The sequence below is a fragment of the Bubalus kerabau genome, chromosome 1 (assembly GCF_029407905.1).
Source record: "Bubalus kerabau isolate K-KA32 ecotype Philippines breed swamp buffalo chromosome 1, PCC_UOA_SB_1v2, whole genome shotgun sequence".
In the NCBI taxonomy this organism is placed as follows: Eukaryota; Metazoa; Chordata; class Mammalia; order Artiodactyla; family Bovidae; genus Bubalus; species Bubalus kerabau.
Window position 1 is genome coordinate 174,613,157 of NC_073624.1, and position 11,692 is coordinate 174,624,848.

General features: G+C 55.7%; 1 protein-coding gene across 1 annotated transcript; it reads right to left on the reverse strand.

Moving 5' to 3' along the window:
- Window positions 1-683: 683 nt before the first annotated feature.
- CCDC124 (coiled-coil domain containing 124) lies at window positions 684-11,420 on the reverse strand. The gene is made up of 5 exons (XM_055541525.1): window positions 11,323-11,420; window positions 5,746-5,915; window positions 1,907-2,096; window positions 1,272-1,386; window positions 684-1,138 (listed from the first exon to the last, which is right to left on the reverse strand). Exons 2-5 carry the CDS (start codon window positions 5,902-5,904, stop codon window positions 931-933), a joined length of 672 nt encoding a protein of 223 aa, XP_055397500.1. The 5' UTR covers window positions 5,905-5,915; window positions 11,323-11,420; the 3' UTR covers window positions 684-930.
- Window positions 11,421-11,692: the final 272 nt, after the last annotated feature.

Genomic DNA, 11,692 nt, shown 5'->3' on the forward strand with positions numbered 1-11,692 from the left:
AAATGCTTGGACCCCGCCCCACACACTTGGGCCCATCTCCCAGCTGCCCTTCCTCTCCACTGGCTCCCTGAGGTCAACTAAGCTTTAGGAAGCCAGAACCAAGTTGAGATCTCACCCAGCCCTTCCACCTCTGACCGGACACTCATTCCTACCCAGATCCACCTGCCCACTCCAGCTTCCAGGGCCTTGCCTGCTCAGTGCCCTGCCTCTGCAATGGAATCTGACTCATATCCCATAAACGCCTGCTCTAAAGAAACCCTCTACCAGAAAGCCTGCCCAGGACTCGACCCAGATGCCTCCCGTGTTGGAATAAAACAGAGCAGTCTACATCTCCTGACCCCAACACAGTATGTGACCTGGCTGCTGATTCGGGACCAGAATCTCAGGATGCCAACAACTCACCTCCAACTCTCCTCTGGTTCTGTCTCTGCAGTACTGTGTGACCTGAAGCCGGTGCCTCAACCTCTCTGAGCTACCCATTTGCAGCAACCCAGCAAAGCTTCCAGGAGATAATGGTATAGGCCTCTCACTGGACCACTGGCCCAGGTAGAAGCAGAGCACTGTCTGCTCTACACTATCTCACCTAGCCTGCTAAGACAGCAGCGCTTTGGGAGCCCCCTCGTTCCAGCTATCCTCTCCCACCACCCACTCACGCATCGACCCATACCCACGTAGACTTCAAGTGCACACTCTGCCTCACCGGCCACCTTTATTGGGCACTCGGCCCCAGGACTCTGGCGCACGCATGAAGGGCAGGGGTGTCACTGCAGCAGGGGCCCTGTTGCGGGAAATGTGGCCAGTGATGCCACCGAGCCCCTAGGACACACGCCATGGCCCCAGGTATCTGTAGCCCTTGGAGCTGACCCAGCGGGAGGGCGTGTGGGATTGCGACCCTGACCGCCTGCCCGGGCGGCTCCTCCAGTTCCAGGCTCACTTGGGGGTATTGAAGGGCACCGCCCGCTGGTTCATGGGGTTATCCGGTGAACGCAGCCACTCCTTTTTGAGCATCTGCTTCAGCTGCGACAGCCGCATATTGGGATTTTCTTGCTTAAGCCGCGGCAGCTGCGCCTCCTCAAAGGCAGTGAAGGCCGCCCGCATGCGGCGCTCCGGGTGTCTGTCCACCGCCTCCTCCGTCACGCTGGTGAAGACGCAGGCGTCAGGGGGGCTGGGGCGTGGGCCGTCCCGCCCCCGGGCCTAGCCCCACCCGAGGTTCAAGCCCCGCCCCGCCCCGCCCCAAGCCCCGCCTCCAAGGCCTAGGCTCTGCCGGGTACCTGAGCACAGCGATGGCGTCCTCGATGGTGCGAGCCTCCACGCTGCCCTCCTCCAGCACGCGGCGGTTCACGTTCTCCTCCAACGGCACCTCCAAGTGGCTTTTGGCTTTCTCGGCTGCGGGCGGGAGCGGCAGGGGAACAGAGATATACCAGAAACAGAGACATGAGCAGAGATGCTGAGTTCCAGGGAGATGAGAGACAACGGAGGGGATGAAGTAGGGGAAAAAGGGAGGCAGGCAGAGGATTGAGGATGGAAACGCAACCCCCTCCCCAAGTCCTACCTATCGGGGTGGGCCAGTCCTGCCCCCAAGCCCCCTGACTTACTTCTCTGCAGCCCACCGCTCAGGAGACACCTCCTAAGCCGCTGCTGTCTCCTCGCCTCGGGGCACCACATCAGCCTTGGGGACCCGGGAGAGCACAAGCTAGGGTCGCGTGCGGCGTAAGTAATTACACACGTGCGTGCCTAAACCGTCTGTGTTCAGAGCCAGGCCTTACGCAACCCAGCCACCCTTGCAGAGCCCACACAGCTTCTCTGGAGGTGAGGAGGAGGCCCTCTGGACTCAGTCCAGGGGGTCCGCCCACTGCCTCTCGTTTCTCAGGTAAAAGGGCAGCTCCAGCGTGGGCCCAGGCCCCACCTGGGTCAGGGCTTTCCTTGTGCTGATGGTCTCGGCGGAGAGTCTCCTCAATCTGGGCGCGGGTGACCTTGCTGGAGGCGGCCACCCGGGGGGCCTTGCCACCCTTGAGCTTTGAGTCTTCCTCCTCCAGCAGCCGTTGCGTCTCCTTCTTGCGCTCCAGCTGCTCTAGGCGCCGCTTCTCCTTCTCCTCCTGAGGGATGGAGAGTCAGGCATGGATCCTGCCCCAGTGGCATGGGGTCCGGTTCGCATCCCAACCCATGTGATGGAGACTCTGCTGTGTGTTAGACCCCATGCTGGTCTTAGGGGACACAGGAGCACCATGGGCCTATCTGGGGGCTCCCATCCTACATGTCTATGGGAACCTTAGCCAAGGCAGCGGGGTGGGTGGCTCTAGAAGAAAAAGTGATGCCTAGGCTGGGGAAGAGGAGGGTCCTTAGTGGGAGGAATGGCAGGTCCAAAGGTCCTGAGGCAGGAACCACCTAGCCTGACAGGGACAGCAAGAAGTTAGAGTGAGGAGGGGAAGTGTGAAGGGAGAAGAGGTGGGGAGGGCAGAGGCGGGACCCCGGGGAGCCTCACGGGCATGGGGAAGGGTTTGTACTGGATTCCAAAGGCAACAGGAGCCACTCGAGGGTGTGAACACATCTGCCAGCTGGGGCAGTGGTTCTTTTATGTGCCAGCAGACCTTGGGGAGGCACTGCTGAAGTGTTCCCAGCTGAGTGTCACAGAGGCTGGGACTGATCCCACGCTGGCTCCCCAGAAAGGCTCTGATGCCAGCTGGTCGAGGAGACGTGTAGCCTACAATACTTGTCCTTGGCTGCTGGCCCTCCACTGCTCCGGGGACAGCGCGAGGTTCTGGTTCATTTGTAGTGCGGTGTGGCCTCAGGCTTGAGATATCCTGCTGCCGCCCACCCCGCACCCCCCAGAGCCCTGCGCTGCAGGCATCGCCGCCTGCCCACCCACTGCCAGCAAGTCTGCCATCCACCCTCCGTGCTTGGAGATGGTCTGTGTGCTGCTAGTGCCCCTGTGACAGGACTAAGGGCCCCAGAGGAGGGGTTCCTGAGGACACATACTGGGCCTCTGACCTCCAACCTGCCTGATTGATAGGAAAGGAAGAAGGCTGTTTGGACACAGCTGCTGAGCTCCCACATCTGTGGTCAGGTGCCTAGGGTAGGGCCATTGTGCTCTGAGTCTCGGTTTCCCACTGGTTTCCCCATTGGTCCTCATGAGGCTCCTTGACTGCGGTGTGGTGCATGTACAGCCCACGTTTACCCTGTCCACAACACAACCCTGCCTTAGGGCCTTTGCACTAGCTGCTCTCCCCACTTGGAATGCTACCGCCAGCCTCCTCTCCTGGCTAACTCTGGCTCACTCTGAGCTCCTGGCTCCCTAGCCACCTGCTCTACCGCATGGCTCTTTGCTGTGTCGCACAAATCATCTGGCTCATCCCGGAGGCAGGCCCTGGCCCAGCACACAGTAGGTGCTTAAGTAAAAGTGTGCTGAATGAATGAACAAATGAATTCCAGAAGGCTCCAAGCACCCAGGAAGGGCATGCAGACTGTGGCCGTGAGTCTCCTGGGACATGGGACTGAGGAGGGAACATAAGCATTTACACTCTGACATTCAGCAGAATTTTTCTGAAAAAAGTCACTCGCAGTTTTTTACAAAGGGCAATTAACAATTGGCAGCATCTGGTGACGGGTGAAGGATGAGGCCACTGGTGGAATATTCCGGAGCCATCAAAAATGAGCCTCATAAATAATCGAGATGGAACCCAGAGAGTCACGTGCTCATCGCCGAGTTGCTTAATATGGAACAAATGGAGACAAAATGCTGCCCTCCAGGCGGGGCGATGAATTACGGCCCAGCTTGAGGCTGAATCCTGGCAGCAGGGAGAAATCTGGCTACAAGATCCCACTTAACTGAGGACACGGCCTTTAGGGTATGGCATTGGGTGAGAAAAGCCTTTGGTGTCACATGATGGGGGGGTGCTGCTTTTTTTAGTGCTTTAGAACAAACACGGATTTTCTTTTCATAGAAACTATCTTTTTAAAACAACTGTCACGTAAGAAAGAGGGACCAGGTGTGCTCTGTAGACTGTGGGCCCCCTCACCCATCAGCAGGAAGAGGGATGAACAGAACCCAGAAAATCACCCAGTGGGGAAGAACCATCAGAGGCTCCATGTAAAATACTCAGGGGGGAGAGCTCCCTGGTGGTCTAGTGGTTAGGATTCAGCACTTTTGCTGCTGCGGCAAAAAAAAAAAACACAAACACTCAGGAGGGGGGACTGTCCGGGAGGGGCCTGGGGGCTGGGAATGTTCTAGAGACCAGGGGCTGGCAAACTGTGGCCTGTTTTGGTTAAGTTGTGGTCTATCTGCATTCAGTGGCCTGTGCTACAGTCGAGTGGCCTTGAGAGCCCGTCTGGGCCCTGCTGCCTGGCTGGCCTCCGCCTGTGCACCTTCCAGGTGTGTGCGACTCAGGTGATGGGACAGGCAGATGCCCCCTGGGCCACACCCCTGCACACTCACTGCAAACCTGGAGGCAGACCCCCAGCCCGGCTCCAGTCCCACTCACAGCCCTGTGACTGGGGCTTCCTGCCTTGTCTGTGCCTCAGTTTCCTCATCCAGAGGATGGGAAGCCCAGGATGCAGGCCTGGGGAGGGCTCCTGGGCTGGGCTGGGCTGCTGCCTCGGGGACTGTGGAAAGGTCTCTGGCTTTTCTGTCTAGAGAACAGATCCTTGGCAGACACTGTTTTTTCTTTTGGGTTTTAACTTTCCTGTATTGTCAAAATGGTGACAGTCAAAAAAGACAGGGGCTCCCCTGGCAGTTTAGTGGGACTCTGCACTCCCACTGCAGGAGGCACGAGTTCAATCCCTGGTCAGGCAACTAAGATCCTGCGAGCCACCCCAAAAAAAAGAAAAAACTGAAAGATGTCCATGGACCCAGAATGTAGCATGGGGGCGGGGAGATTGGGGGGAGAGGGAATCAGTGATATTCAATTCCGGCTAAAAACAAGGCAGGATCCGTCTTTCCCTACACAGAAAGACAGTGGGAAAAACTCACAAGAGCACCCAGGATCTCCCAGAACTGGGCACGCACGGATGGTGCGTCACCGCTGCGATGCTAGAACCTGTCAGTCCAGCCGGATCCTGGGACCCGCCCAGGCGAGGAGGACAAGCGGCTTAGAATGGTTTCTGGCGCCACCTACTGGACCAAGTGGGTCAGCGTCAGCCCTGAATCATCAATGAAGCACCCACTGTGTGCCAGGCACTGGGGCCCAGCAGAAGACAGTCAACTATCCCTGCCCTCTTGTGATTTTATAAACACCTGGAAGAACCGCGTCAGCAGGTCAGAAACGGGACCTATCAGTGCGTCTCAGCCTCAGCACCACTGGGTGTGGAGCACCCTCCCGTAGCTCAGCCCACCGCGTGCCAGCAGCACCCTCCAGCTGACAACTAAACACGCCTCCAGCTGCTGCCAGGTGTGCCCTGCGTGCTCAAGGGTGAGGCACGGGCAGTCTTGTCTAATCCTGGCATCACATAAAGGAGAGAAACTAACCCATGGAGGGCTCGTGATTGCCTAAACGTGCCAAACCCCAGCCCCCTCTGGGACCCTGCACAAGCCTTTGCCTCTACTCCCGTCTACCCCCCTGCCCGTGCTCCACCCTTCAGGCCACAGACCCAAGGCGCCTGCCGCCTTCTGCCCTGCGGGCAGAGGGACCCCCTGCTCCCGTCTCTCTCCCTGCCGTGCTCCACGTCCGGTTCCCCTCACCCTTCAGGCCACAGACCCGGGCGCCCGCCGCCTCCCCCCGCCCCGCCTCGCCCGGGGCGTGGGGCCCTCACCTTGCGCTGCTCCTTCCTCATGACGTGTTTGTCCTCGTCCCTCCAGTACGCATCTTCCAGCTCCTTCTGCTTCTTGGCATCCGCGGCCGCCTTGGCCTCAGCCCTCCGCGCCCGGGCCGCTGCCGACTTGGTGTTCTCGCCCTGGAACTTCTTGGGCATCCCTCAGCAGGCTGTGAGATGAGGGCAGGGAACAGTGAGTCAAGGGCATCCACCGTCCACAGCCTCACACTCACACCTGTGCAGCCGTGACCCCCTTGGGGCCTCAGTGGCTTTGTCTATAAAACCAGGGCTTCAGACTCACCAATCTCTCTTTCAAAAAAAAACATCTGAGGTGAAGTTCACATAATACACAAGGAACCATCTTAAAGTGCCCAAGTCAGTGGTATTTAGCACGTTCACAGTACTGTGAAACCGGCACCTCCATCTAGTTTCGGAACATTTCCACCATCCCCAGGAGACCTGGCCCCATTACCTATCAGTCCACATCCCCCCTCCCCAGCAACCACTAGTCTGCTCTCTGTGGATCTGCCTCTTCGCACGTCTTTCGCTTAGCACCGTGGTTTCGAGGCTCACCCACGTGTGAGCATGTGCCAGTGCATCACTCCCTTCTTATGTCTGAGTAATATTCTACTATATGGAGGGACCACATTATGTTTATCCCTCTGTCCACGATGGTGGACCTGTGAGTGGTTTCTATGTTTCAGCTTTTACAAGTCATGTTGCTATAGATCCCCGTGGGCCAGTGTGAGAGGACCCTCCCATCCTGCCACCTCTGCGGCCGCACTCCTCTGACCCCACAGCTGAATGCCCCTCCCCCTGGGTAAGCAGTTCCCCCCTGGCTAAGCAGAGCCCAGGGACCCGGCCCATGCTCACACAGCCATGAGAAGTTATAACACCCATAAAGCTGCTGTCCAGTGCGGGCGCCTGCTCTGTGTGAGCCCCTCGCTGGGCGCTGGGGTGATCACGATACACTCAAATGGGAGGAGCCACCCTCCCCACACCCGGCCCCCTACTAAGCATTTTATATGGCCCAACTTCATTGAATGCTCCCAAAGCCTTAAACCGGCTTCCTAGGTGGCTCAGTGAATAAAGAATCTGTCTGCAATGCAGGAGATGTGGGTTCGATCCCTGGGTCAGGAAGATTCCCTAGGGGAGGGCATGGCAACCCACTCCAGTATTCTTGCCTGGAGAATCCCATGGACAGAGGAGCCTGGCGGGCTACAGTCCATTGAGTCACAAAGAATCAGACATGACTGAAGCGACTTAGCACACTGGCACACAGCACAAAGTCTTAAACACGGCAACTGTTCTTATTCCCTTTTGAGCATGTCAAGGTACCTAGCCAAGTTGCACAGGACTGAGCCTCAGGTCTCACCTCCAAAGCCTGCCTTTCAGGTGAGGAAGGGAAACCAAGAAATTAAGAGCACCCTCCCTCCAGAGTGCTGACACAAGCACTGTGAGGTCATGGCACGAGCCTTCAGCTCTCCAAGCCTCAATTTTCCTCATCTGGGAAATGGGCTGGTGTCCCTCATTCCTGAGTCATTTTCTCCCCACTGAGACTCTCCAGCTCAGTCCCTTACTGAACCTTGAAGAAGTAGGCCCAGCAACCAAGAAGGAAGGGGAGAGAATGTGGGGTCCATCCTGACTCAGGACCACCAGGCAACCCACCCCCACCAACTTCCTAGCTGTGTGGCTTATGGAGGAGGGGAAATCTACCTCTGAGCCCCTCTGGAAACTCTAACATCAGCTCCTATTTGCAGCAGTTGCAATGCTTTACACACAGTGTCTTAGTGAATTCTCACAACCCTGGCAGGTGATGGCCAAGCTGAGACCTGAAAGATGGACTGGAAGCAGCTCTGTGGAAATGAAGGGCTGAGACCCCTGGACAGAGGACCCAGGATGTGCAAAGACCCGGTGGCAGGAAAGTCATGCACTAGAGAAAGCATGAAGCCACTGAGGCCAGTGTGGGTGAGTGAGGAGTTAGAAGGGAAAGATGGGGAAGGGAGGTGGGGGAGGAGAGAGAAGAAGGGAAGGGGGAGAGAGAGACTGGGAGGGAGGAGGAGGCAGGGAGTGCTGGGGGGAGGGAGGGAGGGGAGGGGACAGGGAAGGTGAGAGGCTGATAGATCAGGATCTTAGGGGTAAGGAAGAAGAAGGATTTTATTCTCTGGGCACCAGAGAACTTTTAGGCAGCTCTGAGCAGGTCATGAACCCGTTCTGATTTATGGTGTCATGTGGGTGGGCGAGGGGCTGAGGGTGGCAGTCAAATGCTGAGCGAATTAGGATGGTGCTGTGGGCGGAGCCAGAAGTTTGGAGTCAGATGGAGCTGGGCAATAACTGGAACGCTGACTGACCAATGTTGCAGTCTAAATTATGTCATCCCCTGACAGCAGCAAGGCCAGGTACTTTTCTTCCATTTTACAGATGAAGAACCTGAGGCTTTGAGAGGGTGACATGCTCAAGGCCACCCCGTGGCTTAGTGGAGGGGCCCAGATTCCAACCCAGACCCAGCCCCAGTCCCAACTTGGTCCTAACCCTTGCCTCACCCTAGGCTGCTAGCTGGCCCTTCAGGGAACATCAAGGCAGATCGGGTCTCTGAGGCCACTTGTGCCCCTGACATAGGGAGGTAGTCCCACCAGGCTGAGATGGGGGACTGAGTTCCACAGGGAAGAGCAGGGCAAAGTTGGGGAGATCAGCAGACCCAGGAGACTCAGGGTTGAGTCCTGGCTCTGCAGTTGTGGCTGACATGCTCCCCTTGAGCCTCAGCTTCCTCATCTGAGAAGTAGGGTTGATTACCGTCCCTCTATGCACAGGGCTGAGCATGCCAGCCTGATCCCCATCCTGCTCCTGAGCCCCCTAACCCATTCATTACTGAGCATCTACAATGTACCCACCAGAAAACCTCTCTGGACTCCCCAGGAGAGCTCTAAGAAGTTGGTGGGGGTCACAGTTTCAGTTGAGGAAACTCCCCCATTTCCCCCTCTCGCTCTCAGCAGCAGCCACACCAGCTGCCTTGCCTTTTTCCAAACCTACCATGCAGGTTCCTACCTCAGGACCTTTGCACTTGCTGTGCCATCCACATTTGTTTCTCTTTTTACCCAGTTAATTCCAACTGAAACTTAGGGGGCCCAACTCCAAAGTGTTGCCACCTTCAGGAACCCTTTCTGGAAACTCCCCTTGACTCTCAGATGATAAACTTTCTCTGAGGTACTTCTTTGGGTTACTATCTTATGTTCATTTACAGGATTATTGAACAAATGAAATTAAAAGATGCTTGCTCCTTGGAAGAAAAGCTATGACAAACCTAAATAGTGTATTATAAAGCAGAGACATCACTTTGCCAACAAAGGTCCATATAATCAAAGCTAAGGTTTTTCCAGTAGTCATGTATGGATGTGAGAGTTGGACCGTAAAGAAGGCCGAGCACCAAAGAATCGATGCTTTCGAACTGTGGTGTTGGAGAAGACTCTTGAGAGTCCCTTGGACAGGAAGGAAATCAAACCGGTAAATCCTAAAGGAAATCAACCCCGAATATTCGTTGGAAGGACTGATGCTGAAGCTCCAATACTTTGGCCTCCTGATGCGAAGAACTGACTCACTGTAAAAGACCCTAATGCTGGGAGACACTGAAGGCAAGGGGAAAAGAGGGTGGCAGAGGATGAGATGGTTAGATATCATCACTGACTCAATGGCCATGAATTTAAGCAAACTCCAGGGGACAGTGAATAGAGGAGCCTAGCCTGCTGCAGTCCATGGGGACTCAAAAAGAGTCAGACATGACTGAGTGACTGAACAACAACCATCTTCCCCACTAGGCTGAGAGCTCTGCAAGGGCAGGGCTGGGACTGCCTTGATTGTGTCCCGTATAATGGGAGCTCAAAAAATGTTTTGAGCAAATGAATAAACAAGCATTTATTTCCAGGGTGCCCTCAGTATTTACTTCACATGCTGTGTTGTGTCCAAACTCAGCTTCTCATTTCTCTTTCCACTCACTTTCCTCCCAGCCTCTGAGCCTTTTCTCTAGCTGTGCCTTCACCTGATACACCCGTCTCCCTCATCCTGCGAAAACCCTGTCTACTCACAGCAACTCAGATGGGGCATCCCCTCCCCTCCCCCTGTTGCTTAAGACTCTGATTCTATCCCAAAGCCTGAAAAGGGGCTTTTTTGACCCCCTCCTTCAGGCCAAGACTGAAATAGTTATGTCCCTCCAAAATTTACATGTTGATTTTGTGACTAACACTCAAAGTGACTGTATTCAGAGACACGACATCTGAGGAGGTGATAACGGGTAAATGAGGTCGTAAGAGTGGGGTCCTAATCTAACAGAGCTGGTGTCCCTTTAAGAAGAAAAAGACCAGAATTTGCTCTCTTCACCATGTGAGAACACAGTGAGGTGGCCATCTGCAATTCAGGAAGAAGCCTGCACTAGGAACCAAACTGGTTGACAACTTGATCTTAGACTTCCTAGCCTCCACAACTGTGAGCAAATACATTTCTGCTGTTTAAGCCACCCAGTCAGTGGTATTTTGTTATAGTAGCCAGAGCTGATTAAAACAGCTTTTCTTTTGTTTAATAAACACACACTTTGTCATTCAGTAAACATGCACTGTTGGATGGACAGGGAGGCCTGACATGCTGCGGTTCACGGGGTTGCAAAGAGTCGGACACGACTGAGCGACTGAACCGAAATGAACTGAAACAATAGCAGCACCTACTATGAGTGGGATGCTGGGGAAAGAGGCAGTGCTGATGGGCTTCCAGACTAAATGGGATTCCCAGGCTGGGTGGGATATAGACAACAGGAGTGTTAATTCCAGATCAGAGCTGTGATGGGGCCATGCAGGTGCCAGGGGAAGTTGGGAGGGAGCTTCTGACCCAGGGGGTGTCAAAGTGCTTCCTGGAGGACACATCAAAGGAAAAACCTAAGGGTGTGGGGAGACCCAAGCCCCCAGTGGTCGGGGGGAGGCAAGCTGGGTAGAGCGGATTTCTATTCCAGGGTAATGGGAAGGTGCGGAGGACCTCAGAGCCCTCTGGGGCTGCTGAGGTGGTGAACGGAGGACTGAGACAGAAGCATGAAGCTCAAGCAGAAGGGGTCTAAGGAGTGGTTTTGGCTAAAGCAGGGAGTACACTTAGGAGGGAATCAAGACCCACGTGGTTGATTAGATGTGAAAGTAAGGTAGAATAAAACAGGAAACTCAACGCCGCCTCCTCCAAGATATCCTCCAGCTACCCCTTCTAGGCTCCTCCAGCCCGTCGTCCCTCTCTCCAGCTCCGATCCTACTGCATGAGGCCAGAGACGTCCGTACCCAGCTCTGTCACCCGCAAGCCTGTAAGCTGCTCAGGAGCACGACCAGAACTAAGTAGCTTCGAACACGACGTTGTCCCGCTGGATCTCAGTCGTTCGCTCCGGGAAATGGGGATAGCCCCCGCGGGAACCCGGGAGACTGGAGGTCGGAAGTGCGTTCGTCTCTGAGAACCCCACCTCCAGCCCTCCCGGGGAGGTGGTCTCAGGTCCTGCTACCCCGCGGGGCTCACCCGCACCCCGCCCCCCGGCTCCGCCCGCGCCGCTGCCGTTCCTACCTCCTTCCCCCGGCGCCGGCCCGGTCGCACCTCCGTGACGTCACCGCGGGGCTTGCGCATGGACACCCCCCACCAGGCGGCGCGTGCTGATTACGTCTGGGCTTCGTCGCCATCTTGGTAGAGGAAATACTGCTTTTGATCTCCAATCCAAATCAAGGGCGTTAGCTATTTGTTTTTGTCTGCAAGAAGCGACTATTTTATAAATCCTCATCTCTTCCGCTCACTTCATATACTAACTAGTCAGGAGAGGGGAGCAGAAACTACAAACTGGACCATTGTCCTTACCGAGATGGCCGTTGCCCAGAAGAAAAACGGCGTCCTTGGTTTCATACGTGGGTCTGGCGGCGTCAGTCCAGGGTTGCTTGGCCGG